Source organism: Sardina pilchardus, chromosome 14 (genome assembly GCF_963854185.1).
Source record: "Sardina pilchardus chromosome 14, fSarPil1.1, whole genome shotgun sequence".
Lineage (NCBI taxonomy): Eukaryota > Metazoa > Chordata > Actinopteri > Clupeiformes > Clupeidae > Sardina > Sardina pilchardus.
In genome coordinates this window covers 9,157,092-9,178,203 of record NC_085007.1, presented here as the reverse complement: position 1 = coordinate 9,178,203, position 21,112 = coordinate 9,157,092, and the positions used below count along the sequence as shown (strand labels likewise).

General features: G+C 41.8%; 1 protein-coding gene across 3 annotated transcripts in view; it reads right to left on the bottom strand.

The window, feature by feature from the left end:
* The window catches only part of scarb1 (scavenger receptor class B, member 1), a 26,794-nt gene extending 5,729 nt beyond the window's left edge, over positions 1-21,065 (bottom strand). For all 3 annotated transcript variants that reach the window (XM_062554491.1, XM_062554492.1, XM_062554493.1), the window contains exons 1-9: positions 20,642-21,065; positions 20,060-20,220; positions 14,992-15,133; positions 11,508-11,708; positions 9,878-9,973; positions 8,613-8,728; positions 8,091-8,257; positions 5,208-5,326; positions 654-727 (exon numbers count right to left, since the gene is read on the bottom strand). In XM_062554491.1, coding sequence (XP_062410475.1) covers positions 654-727; positions 5,208-5,326; positions 8,091-8,257; positions 8,613-8,728; positions 9,878-9,973; positions 11,508-11,708; positions 14,992-15,133; positions 20,060-20,220; positions 20,642-20,761 — 1,196 coding nt within the window. In that variant the 5' untranslated portion in view covers positions 20,762-21,065. The remainder of the gene's footprint in view (positions 1-653; positions 728-5,207; positions 5,327-8,090; positions 8,258-8,612; positions 8,729-9,877; positions 9,974-11,507; positions 11,709-14,991; positions 15,134-20,059; positions 20,221-20,641) is intronic.
* Between the last annotated feature and the right edge of the window lie 47 nt (positions 21,066-21,112).

Here is a 21,112-nt window from a genome sequence, read left to right as displayed (position 1 = left end):
GAAGTGTACACTATCAACTCACTGCAACTAGAAGTGTACACTACCAACTCACTCTAACTAGAAGTGTACACTATCAACTCACTGCAACTAGAAGTGTACACTACCAACTCACTCTAACTAGAAGTGTACACTATCAACTCACTGCAACTAGAAGTGTACACTACCAACTCACTCTAACTAGAAGTGTACACTATCAACTCACTGCAACTAGAAGTGTACACTACCAACTCACTCTAACTCACTCTGGAGTGCCAAAGAACATTCAGGGTAGGGGCAGTGCGGGCCAGACAAAATCATGTTAGTAAATTAATGTGTGTAAGTGAATGTGAGTGAGTGAGTGAATGTGTGAGGGAGTGTGTGAATGTGAGTGAGGGAGGGACAGAGGGAGTGTGTGAATATGTGTGAGTGAGTTCATGAATGTAAGTGAGTGAATTTGAGTGAGTGAGTGAGTGAGTGAATGGGTGAGTGAGTGAGGGAGGGACAGAGGGAGTGTGTGAATATGTGTGAGTGAGTTCATGAATGTAAGTGAGTGAATGTGAGTGAGTGAGTGAGTGAGTGAGTCAGTGTATGTGAGTGAATGTGTTAGAGTGTGAGTGAATTTGTGAGGGTCAGAGTGAGTGTGTGAGTGTGTGAGTGTGATGCATTGCTCTCACGTGATTCCAGACACCGCCTTCATCAGTATATTGAGTTGCAGTCTGACAGACACATTCATGGGTACTCCAGTCTCCTAGAAACAAAACCGATATTTAGATGGTCAAACATATCACTTTTTCAGACTGCAAAATGGAGGGGAAAGGCTCAGCGTTCACACTTCTCTTTTCATATCTTTGTGAATGTGATTGTGTATTGCCTTCACAATCACCGAAAGAAGGCTTTAAAAAAAAAAAAAAAAAAACAGGAGGAGCATTAAAAAGCAAAACAATGTTTTTTCAAAAATGTTTCTGGTGAGTAATGTTTGCATATCTTTTTTTACTATGTTTCACAAAGTTAATCTGTTAGACAAAAATATTTTTGAGGCACAACTGTGATTTGCCTTTTTTTATTAAAAATAAAACAACTAAATGAACATCCTCCAGGGGTTATGGCTGCCTGCCCTAAGGGTATTATTATTTAATTTGGATATTAAAAATCAGAAAAAAACAAAAAACATTGATTTCATAACATTGCTTTTCAATGGAACAAACAGAGAACCCTGGACTTTGATCAGGAGATTGCTATATGTGGAGAAGCAAGGTCATGACCAAGTTCCACTCTAGATAATGCCTTTATCTGTATAGGGGGTCTTGTCAAATTACTAACAGTGAGTAGTCAAATCAGCCACCTTTAATTAAAGACTCAAGACAGACATGGGACAGAGGACTGTTGTTGTTATTGTTGTTATTGTTGTTATTGTTGTTATTGTTGTGGTTGCTGTTGTTGTTTTGTTGGTCTGCTAGGTCTGGGTTGTTAGCTACTGTGTATACTAGTATACAATGAGGACTTGTTTCAATCAAACAAAATGGCCAACAAATTCCCCCGAACTTTATTAAAAAAAGTATGCTTTTGACCACACATATCTCTGTAGCATTGCATGTGAGCAAGAGGGAGGATTTCCAGCACAAGCACTGAAGATGGCTCAGTGCAGCAAAACATCCATCGTATTGACATGCAAAAAGTTACAAAAGATTCGCTTGAGGGGTGTTTTTCTTTATTATTGAAGTCTTCTTCTAACTCGTTCACAAATATTTTGAGCTTGGAGTTAAGTGTGCCCACTCTGGTGATGATGGAGTCTACCAGGAAGTTTGCAGTTTCACAACATCGCCTGACTCTGATCGGAAGATTACTAGGCTACTGTATATGGGGAGAAACAAGGTGACCAGGACACTGATATGGCTAAGGTCATGTCAAGATAATGCCTTTATCTGTATAGAGGGTCATGCCAAATTACTAACAGTGAGTCATCACAACAGTCACCTTTAAGACTCAAGACAGATATTGGACAGAGTTATGGAGGGATTGCTGACTCACTGCCGTCCTTCAAAAATCACCTCAAAACCCATCTGTTTAACATCACTTACTACACCTGACAAATTTTCCTTACCCTTTGTATTGTTCTTTTTGCGCTTTGTTTGTTTACATGTCTGTATTGTATACTGCATTGTCCTTTTGTATCCTTCTTGTTCTGTGTCTTTGTAAAGCGTCTTTGGGTACCCAGAAAAGCGCTATAAAAAACTGAGGTATAATTATTATTATTATTATTATTTGGTCAGGATTGAGAGCAGAGAGCATCTAGACTTGAGTTATTGTTATTGTTGTTGTTGTTTTGTTGGTCTGCCAGGTCCGTTGGTTGTTAGCTACTTTGTATACTGATGTAAAATGAGAGCTTTGTTTTAATCAAACAAAATGCCCAACAAACTACCCCGATCGTTCTAAAAAAGTATGCTTAGTTTTGACCACACATATCTGTTGCAGCTTTATTGCATGTGAGGAAGAGGGAGGATTTCCAGCATAAGCACTGAAGATGGCTCAGTGCGGCAAAGCATCCGTCCTATTGACATACAAAAAAGTTACAAAAGATGCGCTTGAGGGGTGTTTTTCTTTATCATTGAAGTTTGTTTCTAATACTTTGAGCTTGGAGTTAAGTGTACCCACTCTGGTGCTGATGGAGTGTACCAGGCAGTTTCATAACAACGCTCAAATACACACACACACACACACACACACACACACACACACACACACACAAAGCCTGGATTTAAAAACTGAGGAACCAAACTATATGCTTAAGTGAAAACAGAGACTGCGAGGTGTTGCTGGGTGAGTATCACGTCGGGACACATACTTGGCTTGGCCAAACTGCAGCGCCAGCCACTCTAAAGCACGCACACACACACACACACCCAACACTCCACACACACACACACAAACATAGACACATACAGGCGCGCATACAGACACACAAATACACGCACACGTACGCACATACATATGCTAAAGTGCGACACACAGACAGACACACACACACACACACACTCAAGCATTGTCCCACACTCAAGCTGAAGCGCACACACACACACGCACAAATGTACATAACACATTAACACAAACACACAAACATATGCTAAAATGCGAGTACACACACACACACACACACACACACACACTCAAGCTGAAGCGCACACACGCACAAATGTACATAACACATTCACACAAACACACAAATGCACACAAATACACACACACACACACACACACACACACACACACCGAGTGAAGCTCAGTTTGTCCTCATAACTCGGGTCAGACCAAATCCAGAATGTGGCTTCCAGCTCTGAATAACAGCCTAGTGAGCTGTGTGTGTGTGTGTGTGTGTGTATATGTCTCCCTTGGGTTTCGCTGGCGTCATGCTGTGAATGCTTCCCAGCTGGATGTTCCCTGCTGCGGGAAACAGAACGCCTGCTCAGTCTCTCTACACTGTTCCAGCTTCAAATCGCCGATTGCTCAATTATCTCACAGCGATTACCATGTCCGTCAGGCATCGTAAAAAAACAAACAAAAAAAAAAACAAAGACGTAAAAACACAACTCTACGAGAGGACTGGAGTCAAATGGACCGGTTCAAGACTGACGCTTGTACCACTGGTACCACTCATCCTTGTGTAGCGTAATCAAGCAGTGGTTCTGGGAAAAAGACGACAGGGTCCGCACCCAGTGTTACCTAACGTTTTATCTTGCATACTCTGTACGTGTTTTATGATCGTATGATCGTATGATTGTCATATCACATCAGGATAGCTCAGGAAAAGCATGACATTCTTCCTCCAACAGAAGCAATTCACTTTTATAATCCAAAAGACCGTAGATCTTTTATAATCTAGACGCAGTAGATCTAAATTCAACAAAAACACTATAAAATCAATAATCTCACAAGACAGACTTGTTCAGTGGCAACTACGGTCTGTTCACTTCCAAACCAAAAAGCCACAGTGATGACACATATCTACTTTTCACTCACTGCAGATCACAGCACACTAATACGAAGGCAAGCTGCTACAATTCTGATGGTCAGACAAGCAGTTGCGAGCAAAGCTTGCAGATTTGAACCAGCAAATCAAGAACTATTAATGCAATCATTGACCAAGATTTCAGTTTTATGGATACAATAAAACCATAACAGCTGCAGGTTAGCAACCCTATCTGATGTCCAATTAGCTTATCATATCTTTTGCCCATTTGTGGGCTACACAATACGATATAATTGCATCATAAACAAGGCTGTAATACCTTGAACCTAAACAACCTTTTTAAGTCATTTGAAGCACTGCTCAAAAACCAAAAGGAAGACACCAAGTCAGGCTGACCTTCTGAATAAACTCTAGCTTTCATCAGCAGGGCTTAAAGCAATGAAAAATGATGTGCCTGTTATCAGATATGCATGTGGACGTGATATATACTGTAGTCTCATTATCTATTGTCAAATCTTAAACATGTGTGCCTAAACACTTTAAGCCCTGCATCAGATAATGAGTTTATGCAGCAAATTTAGATAAACAAGGCAAACTTAATGTTTTACACTGCTTGTAAGAGATAATATAGTTATTTTTCAGAATGGTGGGCAGTTAGCCCTGAGTGATAACATGTATCATCTGAAAAAGCCGGCCAATAATGATGTAGGACTGCTGAACAGGCCTCTGCTATTACCCAATTACCCATAACAAACATTATGTCATTATCTTATGTGCACTGCCATGGATTTGACTGACAACTCCGGTGTGAGTTTTCTGTATTTGTGTGAATACAAAACAGTTGAAATTTGAAGACAGCCCTAAAACACATAGGCAAAGTAATTTGAAACATATTTAGAAACATCATGGGTGATTGGTGAAAGAACAGGAAGGTAATCAAAAAGACCCATCTAAGGGCCTCTAGCCCTCTACTCTACACATGGCAACTGCTGGTGAACTTTGCTTCTGGTGGGCTGAGAGACCAGCAGGACACACACAGGTAACACACATGCATGCACACACAAGCACACACAGAAACACACACACACAAGCACGCAGGAACGCATACGCACATATACACAAAGACCTGACTCCGGACTTATAGCATGGATATCAATGAAGAGGCTGTGGTCTCCTTCATTAGGACTTAGTCCAGGACACACACACACACACACACACACACACACACACACACACACGTACATGGACCAGACTCCTGACTTACGGGATGGACGTCGATGAAGAGGCCGTGGTCATCCTCGTTGGGACTGAGGCCAAACACTGTGCTCAGCAGGGACGGGTCGGCGTTGAAGAAGTGCGGCTGTGAGATGAACACTGGAGAGTCTGCAACCACAAGCACACAAGATGGCTTCAAACTTGAGGAATCACTGAGGGCAATACACTGCAAAACATGAAATCTAACAAAGTGTCATGATCTTATATTAAGATCAAAAATCTATTTAGTATTGTTTTTAGTATGAAAAGATAATTTTGACAATCTAAGCAGACTTTGACTTATTTTAAGGAGTCGTATCAAGACAAATTTACTTAACACACTGACAGATAAATGTGCTGGTTTTCAGGAAGAATTGTCTTAAAATAAGTAAATCTTTTCTTAAATTAAGTCAAATGATTTAACAAACAATACCAACTTTTTTTTTTTTTTATCTTGATACAAGATTAAAACACTTGGTTAGATTTTATTAGATAAGCAGTTTTTGTAGCAATTACCTAACTCATACTAATATTGAGCATAGATAGATGAATGCAAGGCTGACGCTACAGATACAAAGGCAGACGCTACAGGCTGAAATACACTTGGCGAATGTTGGCGAATAGACACTTAACATAATTACATTACATAATAAGACAATGCTAAGGAAAAACACAAAGCAATTCTAGTCGTCATTGAAATAAACGTATTAACGGTTGCCCTTTGGCATAGTGAGGCACTCCTAAAAAAAAAAAAAAAGGTTAAACTGTAGGGGTGTGAATCTCTCATGTGAAAGACGATACGATTCGCATCTAGATACATTGTCACGATACGATTAAAAAAAGATACATGTTAATAGCAAACGATTCGGTACGATTCAATTCGATGCGATTCGATGCAATTCGATGCGGTTCAATAATCGAAAGCATTCTGAAAGTTATTTTTCATTGTGCACATTCACTTTACAATTGTGCACATTTTACATGATCAAGTTAATGGTTATCAATAGGACAAACAACTTGATGTATGAACATGACAAAACATTTTATTGTGAAAAGGTGAGGTTTTTCATATAATATTTTAGTAATGGCACACACTGAGGACACCATAAAGAAATAAACAGAAGAAACACATATCTCTGTATATGTTGCATAAAAAAATTAAAGACCAAAGAGGTGTCGTTACAAAAGAAAATAAAGCAGTGCTTTGCCCTTGGCCTTTTCTCATGTAAAAGAATAAATGATTCTCTGCTTATCTCCCTCAACAATGGAATTCTCTTCTCTGATTGGCTGATGGGGTGGCCATTAACTTCGTATAACCTGCTACCTTTGAAGTAGTTCCCGTATCACACTTGAATATTAATTCGCCAAACTCGTTGCGAAGTTTAAATGAACTGTCACGTTGCATCCAAGCTGAAATACAGACGTGCAGAACCATAGTAACATTGTAGCATATGACGGAGGTGGATTGTAGCTAGTTGGATGCCATGTAGGCTATAAAAGTAGCGATCTTTCAAAGTTAAAGTTAATCAGAATCCTGGGATATGCCCGCTTGACAACGGGAGAGATAGAACCAGAGCCATATAAAGAGACCTTATCTTTTGAAAAAGCCAAACGACTTCCAAACTTTGGATTTAAGTTTCGCCGGCGCGTTGAATATAGGTTCGGAGTTGTCAGAAATCTTTTCTGAGGAAGACTAGCATCTCATTCCTTCAGGCACGTCCAGGGCACGTTTCGTTGGAATGGATAGAAGAACGTGATAGGCTATGCCATCTTTGACCAATGAGAGCTGAATGAGAGGCTGTCATTGTTCTCAAATCAAAATTGGGATGCACACAGCCACGCACCAGGCCAGGAAATCGAGTATTTCATAAGAGACGGTCAAGTCAGAAACCTTTGCGAATGTGAACCGATTTGTTTCTTTTAAATCGAAACAATAACCGATTCATGTCATGAAAAATTCGAAACGAGGCTTGATGCATCGATGTAGTCGTCTTTTACAGGTTAAAAACGAATATCGATATGTATCGGTTATTTTTTACACCCCTATTAAACTGTCTTCAACACAAATGCTAGGCAAAGGTCTTGAAGAATGACTCCATCTTCTCTGATGATAGACTCTTTACAGCATTTAAGTGTCAGGTCACTAGGCTTATCATCTCTGAAGATAAAATGTACTGTGCACTATCTATGCAGATAAAATACTATATCTGTATACTGAAAAGGGCATCCTCAGTTAATTTACCAGAAACCATGTATTTTCCCTCTTTATCACGGAACTTGAAAAAGGAACAATCATTTCAGCCTATGTTGCTGAAGCTAACAACAGGAAACGATTCTCCTCTATATCAATGAAAAATGACAAGGAAACTTTATCTCCCCCAAGATATCAATAAAGCCTACACCAGGAACCTGAATGCCTCATAGTGAATACTGCAGATAGAATCTCTATTTACCAAGATATTAGTGAAGCCTACACCAGGAACCTGAATGCCTCATACAGTGAATCCTACAGAATTAATCCCAATTTTTCCCAAGATATTAGTAAAGCCTGCACCAGGAAGATTTACCCTTTTCTAAGAGTAGACTGGGTCAGAGAGGGTTAAAGCGGAGCGAGAGTCGCAAACGTTCGAACATTTCCGCGTTCTGTTTTCGCAAAGGGGAGGGGGGCGAAATCCCCCTTTGAGCAGACCTAGTTACATTCGAACTTAACTGCTTGCCAATCTGACAGAGATCGATATCCCACTATGACGACTTTGCGACACGCCTCTTTAAGCAGACAGGAACTGTTCAAATGTTGCTTCCATAGAGATGTATTATGTTGCTCTATCTTGTCAGTAATGAAGGATCTTTGACTGGGTCTCTTTGGCCAGAATGAGATGGAGATGGCGCTCACTTTGTCTACAGCTGCTGACGTTGAGGAGACCCGACTGCCTGCAGGGGCAGAAGCCCTCGTTGGGGGGATAGTCACTCCCGTTGGCGAATAGGGTTGTGGGAGCCACGAAGCGAAACACAGGAACCCCGCCTACCATCCCTGGCTTCTGGTAGACCAGCTCCATTGACCTGCAGAGACGCAACCGCCACATTTAAGGGCAAAACAAGATCATCTATATAGAAGATTTCATACACAGGGGAAATACATAAACAAAAGCAAAGACTAAATGGTAAATACATGCATAAAGGGCAATAACTAAAAAAAGATGCTTAAAAAGTAAAGTATTTCAAAAAGAATAATTGAAAGAAAAACAGACGGGGAGTATAGGGTTAGCAAGAACAACACATACTGTGTATCTGCTTGCTCAAGTCTGCCATTTCTGTCACCATAAATAAATCTGTAAATCTACTCCTCAGTGTTTTTTTTAAATGGTATACCACCACGAGGTTCAGGTCGACAGATCGGATGATGGACACTACCCACCTGCAGGCATCTGGGCTGTAAAAAGGCAGTGTGGACTCCCTCGTCATGAACGGAGGCCACATCTGGCCAGCTGTGCCGTTAATCATGTTACACTCTTCTGACTGCCAGTAGTTCACCTGGGGACACAGAGGGATGAGCGGGGGGTGGGGGGTGGGGGGGGGGGTTAGGCAGTATCTGGAGAAGAGCTCAAAGGTGCAGTTTTTGACTATTATGGGGAGACGGGAGAGATTGGTGGTGAAGTTCAAAATAGCCATTATCTTCAACGCTCCATAGCATATTATCTCCGCCGGCGCGACATGAAAGATGAGGGGTTGATTAAGAGGCGAGGTTAGTGTGTACGTTGTCGTTGAGCCCAAAGACCTAACGCGCGTTCAAATTTGAAACACAGGAGCGAGTGTTCCTGGCTGACTTTTCTTGTTTTAGTGCAAGAATGGCCAAACCTCTGTTTTATTTCTGCTTGCCGAATGTGCTACGTGCACCTCAGACCCTGTGGCGTACATTTTATAGGTTTCTCGTTAAATTAACTGCTTTAGTATAACTTACTTTATACCACTGCTTGGTCAAATTTCCTATTGTGATGCGCTATTTGGAACGTGCATTATTTTTCGATATACCGCACGGCTATGAAGTAGTTCCCTTCTTTTGGGCTCATTACACTTGAATATTAATTCGCCAATGTGAATGTAACGGTAAAAACAGCAACGTTGTATCTAAGACAGCGGCAATATAAACGAAGATGATAGTAGCAGTGGTATAAGCGGGATAATCAACTCCGCGCCGTGCGTTTCTAGGAAAATTTTCCTAGAAACGCACGGCGCGTCGTTGATTATCCCTTAGGCTACATATAATCTAGATGCCATCCTTTACCTTAGATATGTTAAGATAACCCCTGAGTCAGGTAAAACCCCCCTCTGTGGCTATATGTGATATACAACCTGCCTTATTAAGTAGCATTCTGCCCTATCACTCATACACCCAGTCGGGAGTACTTGTCTCTGCTTGCCAAAACTGAATGCACCTCAGGCACAACATACCACCTCCTTTGTTTCATTACCTCAGGCACAACATACCACCTTCTTTGTTTCATTACCTCAGGCACAACATACCACCTTCTTTGTTTCATAGTATACCCCCCCCCCCTGGGACACCCCTGGGAGTGTGGAAAGCTTTCAAGAATGCAAATCACCCAAGAGGGAAACCAACACCTCAATTACGCAACTCTACTGATGACCTGGTGCTGTATGCCCAGTGTCCAACCAACTGACCTTTTTCAAACCGTTCCAGGAGTCAACTTGGTGCACCTTGCGGATATCGTCCTGTCCAGTAAACACTGTGAACAGGCCTGAATTGGAGTTGTTGAACTGTGAGCAGAAGACACAAACAACGCAGAATGATATGCAGAGTAAACAGGACCAGTGCGCGATCAATAAGGCAGGTTCACAAAACAGCTCTCTCATACAGATCTGTACCAGGCCTATAGAGAGCGTAAACAAGGTCACTAAAGCAACCACATTGATTTTCCTTTCTTACACTGCTCGTATCTAACTAATTCTTATTTGCTCACCTGCCTTGACTCACATATGAACTTCAGTCACATCCCATTCTTAATCCATAGGGTTAAAGCAACACTACCTTAAAATAATACCTTAAAATAATGTTTCCAAAATAATTTCAGTGGTTCATAAACTCGTAACAGGGTGACTGACACTTCTGCATTCGCTTCGCGGTCCTCTATCGGTTGTAACCACACTATGTAAGTTTACCAGATCGGGTAGTGGATCTGTAGTTCGATGAAATGAGACATAAGAAACTACTGTACAAATATGTCTTGCTTCAATGTTGCAATCCATAATACTTTCATAAAAGCATGCAACATACTCTATCTTTTTATTCATTGACATTGTTATTGGATAAACAAATAGCATGCATGCAATAAAGCAAAAGTGCTTTAGTGTTACTTTAAATGTGACGTCGGTCCACCCTTCACAGCTATAACAGCTTCAACTCCTCTGAGAAGGCTATCCACCGAGTTTAGGAGTGTGTTTATGGAAATTTGTGAGGTCACACACTGATGTTGGACGAGGTGACTGGCTTTCAGTCTCCACTCTAATTCATCCCAAAGGTGTTCAATTGGGTTGAGGGCAGGCCAGTCAAGTTCATCCACAACAAACTCTGTCATCCATGTCTTTGTGCACCAGTGCACAAAGCAATGTCAATAGTCATGTTGGAAGAGGAGGGGGCCAGGCCATGGTCCCTTAGTTCCAGTGAAAGGAACTCTGAAAATGCAGCATTAACCAAGAGATTTTGGACAATTCCACGCCCCCAACATTGTGGGAACAGTTTGGGGGGATGGCCACTTCCTGTTCCAACATGACTGTGCTCCAGTGCATAAAGCAAGGTCCATAAAGACATGAATGACAGAGTTTAGTGTGGATAAACTTGACTGACCCGCAGAGTCCTGACCTCAACCCAACAGAAGGTGAATTAGAGCGCAGACTCAGAGCCAGTCTCCTCATCGAACATCAGTGTGTGACCTCACAAATGCACTGAAAGAATGGTCAAAATATCCCATAAACACACTCCTAAACCTTGTGGAGAGTCTTCCCAGAAGAGTTGAAACTGTTATAGCTGCAAAGGGTGAACCTGAACCAACATCATATTAAACCCTATGGATTAAGAATAGGATGTGATCATATGTGAGTCAAGGCAGGTGAACATATACTTTTCACAACATAGTGTGTATGTGGTGGCCATCATGCATGTAGTCATTTCATCAACCGAAATGCTGACCACCGGCAGGAGCAGCTGTACCTCTGGAAATATTAATATTTCAATCCTTTCTGTAAGAAGTAAGTGATTGTGGATTCAGATTAAGAATTCAAAAAGTGTGCTCACCGTAGAGAAGAGGCCAAACTTGCCCGGGGGCAGCATGCCGGGGAAGTAGTTGTTGAGGAAGTCCACCAGCTTGCTGTCGTAACCCCACATCAGCTCCCCCACGGGCTTGGTGAGAAACGCCGTCTCCTTGAAGGCCTTGAACGAGGCGCTGATCATCAAGCGCACAGGATAGGGCTTGTCCTCCATCATGATCGCTGCTCCCTACATACAGACAGACACAGGCTAACGGACAACTCTGCACATACTCTGGACTGGCTACCTAACAAACAAGAGTTGAGCAAATTATCCATCTGGGACTAATAATGCATTGAAACTCAAGCAAAGGGAAACATTTCGATCTTGGCTGGAGAGAATCCCCCTACAATAGGGTGACCAGATGTCCTGGTTTAACCGGAACAGTCCCGAATTTGAGTGGCATGTCACGAGTCCGGATAAAGCCTGTCGGGACGCTAAAATGTCCCAGTTTACACCAATCACTATCAAAGTGTGGTCTTATTATTAGCCCGATCCATGATAGTGTGATGGTGTGTGTTTGAGTGTGTGTCGGTCAATCGTAACAGTCTGCATAATTTTTGCAGCCAACGTTGCAGTGGTAAACATTGCTGCAATGCCTCGTTTTAATGGTTAGGCTACACTACGACAATGCTGAAGAGAAAGTCATCATTCTCAATAACCTATATGGCTGTAAGTTTTGTTTTAGAGTTCAGCAAAAAATGAGTTGCGCTCTTAAGTCCTTTTGGTTCTGGTGCGGTAGTCAAGTAGACCATAGACTGTTTGCAGGGGGGACTCGCACACAGAATGACTAACTCAAACAGAGTTTTTTTCAGATCATGTTTTTTTTTTACTTAGTGGAGCCCAGAAGGGGGAAAAAAAAGAAAAGATAGGTGCAAACGTCAGTTTTGTTTTCAAATGTTTTCGTGCATGTCTGAATGATGGATGAGAAATGCTTAGGAGACTATGGTGGTGTGTTTTATGCATAGTGCAGGCCCTTATCTCTGACTGACAGCACAGAAGTTGTGAATTGACAGAAATTGCCCGGGGGTGACATCCCCAAACCCCCTCTTAACTTTTGGGCTTAACCAAATCTTGTCACCCCAAGCTAGGACTCAAGAAGAAGGATAGTTTTGCACATATCCAGGTCTTACTTCAAGGAATCTGCAGGTTTCAACAAGATAAATGTAAGACTGGAAACCTTCCATGACATTCATCAGTGAGGCTTAAGGACGATTTCACGCCCTTTCAACCTTTGTTGATGAGCAGGGGTTAAATTTGCATTTGTTGACGGGGGGGGGGGGGGGGGTCTCTCCCTAGGGGGTCCAGGTAACAGCACTCGGTAACCTCGAGAAACAGAGATCTATGTGGAAACTCTCCGGATTTCTCCTTTAAGGATAATTATGAAAAGTGCCTGGATCAAATATGTTTTCTCCCCAAACTTTCTATATTTATGAAGGAAGTGATCAAATTCCTACCTACATCTAAAGTATGATAAAATTCCATGATTTCTCGGCCCAGAAAATGCGAATTTTAGAATTTTCAACAACCGTGGGAACCCAGGTAGAAGAAGAAACTCTAGCAGATTTCAGGAAGAAGTCAGAAAAAAAACCCCGAAAACAATAAGTGCTACCTAGCTCGAGCTGCTGCAGCCAACAGCTGGAGCAGCCAGGTAGCCACAGAGCCCCACTCAAGACTTGTCTTTGAAGACATGGCTCAAAGACAATCAAGCTTGTGATCATTGACCTTTGTTTTTCATTTAGTTTTTCTTTTACTTGTAATGTTAATTCTATTGTCTTTTCATCTGTCTGTGTTTTTACTGTGCTTGAACATCCTGCCCAGGGACTACAGGTGCAAATGAGCTATTTAGCTGTATAAAAGTTATTCTATGCATGGTCCCTGTCAAACAAAACCAATAAACTAAACTAAACTAAACTAAACTAAGGGAACATTCATTTAAAGATGTTCTATGTGTAGAAGTACACTACTATTAGGACTTCCTGAAAGGCAACTTGCAGGTTGAAAACCCCTATAAAGCATAGTGTAAAATAAATCATGACACAACTAGATTCTTAGAAAGAAAAACATGATAACTACAACCCAGGGGCCGCAGCTTGCCCACCTCTAAACTACACCCACAAGCAGAGCTCAAGTCCCAATTTAAGACGTTACCTTCTCCTGCGTAATATGAAGACTTTGTGGGTGGGAGAGGCATATTTAGGAGATTTCTATTTACTCTGAAGAGTCTAAGACCTTCCTCTGTGAAAACCCAACCAGAGAAGCAGATTTATGCATATTCTTAAAACGAGGGACATATTTCTCGGTACTCTGGTTGGATAGGGTCTCCCCACCCAGAAAGAGGGACAGATTTGAGTGTCTTCAAGACAGATTTACGAGATCCCCTACTGCTTCAAGCCAAACTAAGCGACAGATTTATGTTCTGAGCAGACCTCACAATTTCCTCACAGGCAAGATCCAAGATATATGAATTCCTTCATGTTCTGGAGAAATATACAGAGTAAGTATTTTTGCAAAGACTAAGACAGACTGCGTCTATTCAGGGGAATCGGGCACTTTGGTCCATCAGGTGAACTCATAAATGCTGTGTGAAACAAAATGTTTGTTAAAGGAACACTTCACCGTTTTTTCATATCGATCTACGTTATTCCCTTAACTTACGCTGGTGCATTTCTAAGCAGGCAAAAGGGATAACTATATTTTGTGGCGGAATAACATTGGGAGAACTTAGACTCTGCGCAGTAATATCCTCACTCCAAAGTGAAACTGAAAGTGCAAGAGTGATGATATTACTGCGCCACACAATATAGTTACTCCTCTTACCTGCTTACATATGCACCATGTTTTGATTTTGTCTCACCATACTTGGTCGTGTGACTACTCGTGTAACTGTATTTTAATAGGGAAAACATGGAGGTGTTTGGTCGCTTCTAACTTCATCTCTGTTTGGATCCTAATGAATGCATTGGGCTAGCTAAATGCTATCAAAGTTGCGTCGCGCGCCAGAGCCAGTGAGTGCACTCATTGAAACGTGAGAGGTATGTATCAACTCGTCTTAAATAAGGGAATAACATAGTTTAATATGAAAAAACGGTGAAGTGTTCCTTTAAAAAACAACAAGGGGGATCTAGAGTGCTGTAATTGCAGTAACTGCAGTATATGCTGTAATAGCAATATATGGGGGCGGCGGTAGTGTTGTGGTTAAGGAGCTGGGCTAGCGTGTAGTAGCCTGAAAGTTGTCAGTTCAATTCCCAGCTTCCACCGTTGTGCCCTTGAGCAAGGCACTTACTGTAATCCCAAATTGCTCTGGGGACAATGTAATCCCTTGTAATATGTCAGTCACTTTGAACAAAAGTGTCCGCTAAATATAATGCAATATGTTCTGACTATATATGCAGCTATTTTATTGAACCTGTGATGTGTCTTTCATCGCTCTGGCAAAAAAGTGTGTAGAGGAGAGAACAGTGGATCTCACCAGCACCAGCATGTTGGGGATGGTGACAACGTCCGACTCGTCTCCCACAGACATGTCCCTCTCGAAGAAGTACTGCCGGTACTCGCGGTAGGACACCGTGTTGTTGGCATGGAAGGTGATGTTGTCCTTCCATCTCTTCTGACTGGCGGGGAGAACACAGAGTCAAAGAGATCATTTGAACGCACAGAGGGATTCTGGGTACAGATGACTTGAATTGGTGATTCTAATGTCAGGCAAAACTCACTGCTGCGGCCGGCCACCTGAAAATGTCGGACAAATTCTTAACGGTTTGGAAATGAGAATTACATAATAAATCATCAGGGGATCCAATGATTTTCAGTAGCTCTCTGTATTTGCTTGGGCTTCCTGCAGTACAGTGACTGAGGCAAAGACCTTATAGACAAGTCCTCCCCACTCGGTGGCCATTTTTGCTCAGTTATTTTCCTATTCAAGTGAATGGAGAGACATACAGGAAGGTGTGAAGATGTGTGAAGACTACGGCCATATTGGTGTTACGAACTAACACCATGCATCTCCATGGAGTTCTGTGTCTTCTCATCAGAAAGTCTCTGACTGAGGTTGAAGAGCAAGGCTGAGAAACCATGACAACCCCTGATCTACATTCAGCGTTCGCCTATTTGTGAATTTGAATGCCCCCTCAGCTCTCAACTTGCTCAATAGTATATTTAAGGGCTGACCAAGCCTGGCTAGCGCCTACCACGTTTCTCAAATGAGACGTGGTCTGGCAACCAGACGTTCATGCCCAGATCTGTTCATTGGGCGCCACGGATGTCTATCAAATGCGTCTGTGCATAGCTCATCATGGTCTTGCTTTCTCCCCTGTTCTGTGATTGGTCGCCAACATCAGGCGAAAGTTTGGGTGTTAGTTTCCAGACTGCCTTAGCAGCGTGAATGAAATCACAGCGCAAGGCAGGATGGGAACACCCAGGCTAGGGTTGACCAGCATTTGGCACAGTGCTTTCAGAAGGACGTCAGGCTCTAGTAGGGTATTAGAGGCTGAGCTGACATAAGCAAACACTCAACATACAGTGTGGGGACAAAAGAGGGAGTGTGAAACAGCAACGTATGAGTTTTTATGAGATGCCTTGTGATTTTGGGGGCTGCATATAGGCTACTTCCTCTTTCTCATGGATGAATAGAAACTACATATATAAAAAACAGGAAACAGCAGAGCAGAGCAGAGCTTACACTCCACTAAAGATCAATGGGCTGCCAGTGGAGATAGTCACAGGCTTCAAATACCTGGGAGTACACCTTGCTGATGATCTAACATGGACTGTTAACACCCAGCACATCAAAGGCAAAGACTGTACTTCCTATGTCAGCTGAGGAAAATCAAAGTATCAGCAGCCATACTGAAGACCTTTTACTCCTCAGGTGTGGAGAGAGTCCTGACATTATACAACGTCCCTAAAATCTCACTTAGCAGCTGTGGAGCATGTGAGAAAATATTTCCAAATTCAGCAAATACATAGTTAGTGATCAATCTATCATAATAACTGCTTCCGTGCAACCTCAATGTGAACGTAGCCATACATTTGTGTCCATAAGTAATGTGGCACGTCCTTCTTGTTTGTGAGAATGTGGCCAGAAGGGCGCACAAGCGCTGTGGCACAAGTGGCTGCAGCGAAAAATGGAAAAAGGTTCGCACACTTGAAATCCTTCTTTTTAGTTTTCTTTTCTTTTCTTTAGCACAGAATAATGACGTTTCGACCGTGTGGTCTTCTTCAGACACGGTCGGTCGAAACGTCATTATTCTGTAAAATAAGATAAATAATAAAATAAAATAAAACTAAAAAGAAGGATTTCAAGTGTGCAAACATTTTTCCATTTTTTTATGATTTACCCTTGTTCTGCACCTTGACCTGGGATGTGCACAAACTTTTTTACTACAGTATAACAAATGGCTGCAGTGCCCATAGCACATTTAGTTCCATGTGCCCACGGTCATCTCCCAATCCCACGCCATCTATCCCACTCGCTAGTTACTCGTTAGTCTACTGTCTTATCGAAATAAAGGCAAAAACGGCAAAATATATACTTTTATAAAAAATAAGTGAGCACATGTTGGAAAAACCGGAGGTGACCCTTTGTCCAGGTCAGAGGGGTATCGGCAGGAGGTCGAGAACAGAGGTCGGCCAGGTCAGGCCCATCCCTCACGCAAAACTGACCTGACCTTGCCCTGCCTGTCAGAAACAACATGCAAGCCCACATCCATGCAGTGTGTGCCCCACGACTACACGTCAGGGAAGGGGAACAAATAATGCACAAGAGACATGGGCCTTGGATGAAAGACTTTGGGGAAGAACGGGTTGAATAATGCATTTCCTGAAAAACTCACACACGCGAGTGTGTACTTCTTCTTATATACTGTATATATTAGAACAGGAGAGGGCTAAGTTGTCATCTGTGGTGAACCCCACCTAATAATTACACGCATTACTGCATACTCAGCATACAGGCAGGGGGGAGAAGGTAGGAACAATGCAGACATATGATATCCACGACGAAGCACGAGTCTGAACTCTAGTCTACGCATCGTAAAAAGACTTGTACAGGACTGTAAAATGTGCCGTACCAGCTTTTTGTGTCGGTGTGGTGAGGACAAGAACAAGCAGTTAAGTGTCTGCAATGCAACGCTGAAGGAACTAATGAACTAATTGAGTCCGCCTCCACTGTAATTACAAAAGTTCCGAATTGTAACAAAATGGCGGGATTGTTCAACCCCCTCTCACTGCTTGTCTCTTGGTTCCTCTCCAACTCTGGTAATAGCAGGATAAAACAAGGGAGCTAGCAATGCTTCTTTTGAAAGGAAAAACAACCAGACACAAATTACACGAGTTGAGAAAGTGACATCAACAACAATAGCAAAAGACTCCGAAACCTATAGCAGAAAAACGCTCATCTCTTCCTCTCCCTTTCACCCACTTTCTCTGTGCATCTATGTCTATCTATTGTTCTCTCTAACTATCTCTGACTGCCTAAACTTCTCTCACTATCTTTCTCTGTACATAAGAGCTATGTGGGTCAGATGTATGTGGTGGTTATGTAATAGTGAGCGGGGCTCCAGAATAGGGTGGTTTGTCGAGGGGGGGGGGGGGGGGGGGGTATTATATACTGAATGTCCACCCCACCTCCATGCGGTCTCACTTATCCTCTGACACGTAGATCATTATGACTCCATCTTAACCCCCCCAGTCTGGTCTCGCTATCTACCGCACTCACTCACACCCACACACACACACACACACACACACACACGCACACAATGACTTTCAAAAACCGACAGAGGCGGATGGCTGTGTTTAAAGTCTTAATGGCTGTGCAACATTTACAGGGCTTTTAATATATTTTCAGACCGTATTTGCAATTTCACCACCCAAAAAATGGCCACACTTGTAAGTACCTGAGAGTGTCTACAGTGCTTAACACATTATTATTTTGTAGTTGACCTTGGTATTTAAAGTAACTTCATTGTAGAGGGCGGGTATTTTGGTTTTCCAACATTCAACTTTACATTTAAAATGTGAATTACTACTATGCTACTAATTTCAAATGATATGCTTCTTGGACACCTATATTATAATCTATAAACATAGTAGCTATTTTTTAATCAATATTTGGGAGACGTTTACAAACTTCTCACTCATCAATAAAGGCCACTCAGGGTCCTCTTGATGAGGCAGTAACTCTTTTCCCACTTCAATTCACAATACGTCTTATGAATGTGGTTGCATATACATTTCCAGAAAAAAAAAACTATTTAGTAAACTAGTAAACTTTTATTTGAAAGGTCTTCAAAGTAACATTATGCTTCCATATTTATTTATTTTTTAACATTATGCTTCCATATAATTTTGAAGTTGCTACAGTGTTCTCCGCCGCCGCAAATTAAATAGGGTTCCTCAGTCAAATAACACGGGTTATGTAATGTCATATGTCTTAGGACTTATACCATGGGTTATGTCATTCACCCCTGATGCTTGAATAGGACCCGACAGACACACACATACATACACACATACATAGGCCTACACACATAGCCTACACACATAGCCTACACACATAGCCTACACACATAGCCTACACACACACACACACACAAACACACTCCTAACACAAAACACACTCCTAACCACCCCTTTATCTGTCATATCATTTTTCAAGAAGCACAAACAAAATGCTCACCTAATCACAACGTGTCTCTGGTTGATGATTTTAACAGAGTATGGAGAGGACTTACTCTGTTTTCGTTTTTGTTTTTGTTATTTTTAAATAAAGGCATGACTTAATAACCTAAATAGTTTAGCAGTCAAATAAGACATTATTATTCTGCTGTACAACTTTCTCATTCTGTCCAGATCCCAGATCTACTTATTGAAATTTTGATTTCCTTTTGGCAGAGGCCAGCCCCCGAGGCATACGCTAAACACCACCACACACTGCTGTGGGGCCAGAGCCCTTGCATGCTACATTTACAGTAAAATACTGTTAAGTTTTAAAGTTTTAAAGTTTTAAATCATGATAAAGATCCCACCACAGAGTGCCTGACCATATCTTAAACAATTGCATGTCTCAATAACCAGGGTTAATGTTCCAAACCTTTAAGCTAAGGTGATATTGATTTCATTAATAATAATAATAATAATAATAATAATAATAATAATAATAATAATAAAATGCCAAACTGCAAAAACTATCATAATTATCTGATCCCTTGAAAAAACAATGAGTACCCTGACTGGATGCGTATTTAGAAAAGCTGCAAGTAAATGTCCCTTTCTGACACAGATGGAAGACATTAAGAATGTGCAGAGAGACCCTGCTGGCAAAGCCTGTCGACACACACACACAATTTCCTCAGATCAGATCACATGCTGAGAAGCACAGCACGAGGGGCCAATCCACAGTATATTTTATACAGGGAATAAAAGTGACTGACAAGCTTCTGACTAATACACCCAACACAGAGAGTGTACATAGCCTACACAAACATACACAAGCAATACTGGATTTGCACAGTTTGTGGACTGGTCTGACAGCCTACCTGTAAACATATGGTCCTCTCTGTTCCAAATTAGGCTTCTCGCCGGCCAAGATTTCTTGAGGGTTCAGTACGTTGAAAAAGTACACAGACATAAAGAACGGTACAGGGATGTCCTTCCACATGGTGTAGGACAGGTCATTCGCAGGGTTGATCTCCACATTCTGGAAGACAACAAAACTTGTTAATGAATTGTGTGCTTCCTCTCGTTTCCTTCCGTCTTGACAGGTGAGGATGGTGCCCTTAATCTGTTGCCCCATAACCTACATTTAAAGTGGATTCCCAGTCGTATGTGCCACTGGCTGAATTTATTGGCACAAGCTGCTAATAATAATATTCCTATCTGAAGGTTAATGTTATGAAAGTGACCCATGAGGGAAGCACTGTGGAATCAAAAACAGCTCAAAACAAGCTCTATATAGTTCTGCAGCCTAATAGCCTACTCGTAGGCTACCTACTGTCTGCGCTACCAGAAATATTCTATTTTACAGGAATGTTAAACAGCCACGACAAGTAATGCTGTCAAATGATGTCATCAAGTTCACTCAGGTGAGATACATTGTCGAGAGAGAATTCATGACCTACCTTGACAATTTGGTCATCAATAATAATCGGTCCGACAAATACAAGAATGATCCCAAAAATCACTGTAAGAGCTCCTGCAATAAAAAGACCTACTGCAACTTTTGATTTAGATATAGCCATAGTTTGGGCACAACAGACAAAAGCCGGTAAACAACGAAAACTAGAAGCCTGCTTTGGTGGTTTGGTTCTAGGTCACTATTATGTAGCCTATGGCTTGCTTGCTGGCTTTTGTTGTCCGTGTAGACATCAACAAGAAACTGACACTTGAACTACAGCTCCTGTCATTTAGTTAACAACGGAATTCATGCGCACAGGTATATAAAGCCCTTGACATTCTAGGATGTAATCTCACAATAAAGTCCACAGTACAGCAGATAAGACACCTTTAGCAGGGACTCGCAGCGGAACCGAGAACGGCTTGGCAGGCATGTTTATCAAGCCATCGTAGCCACACCCACAAAACAACGGACT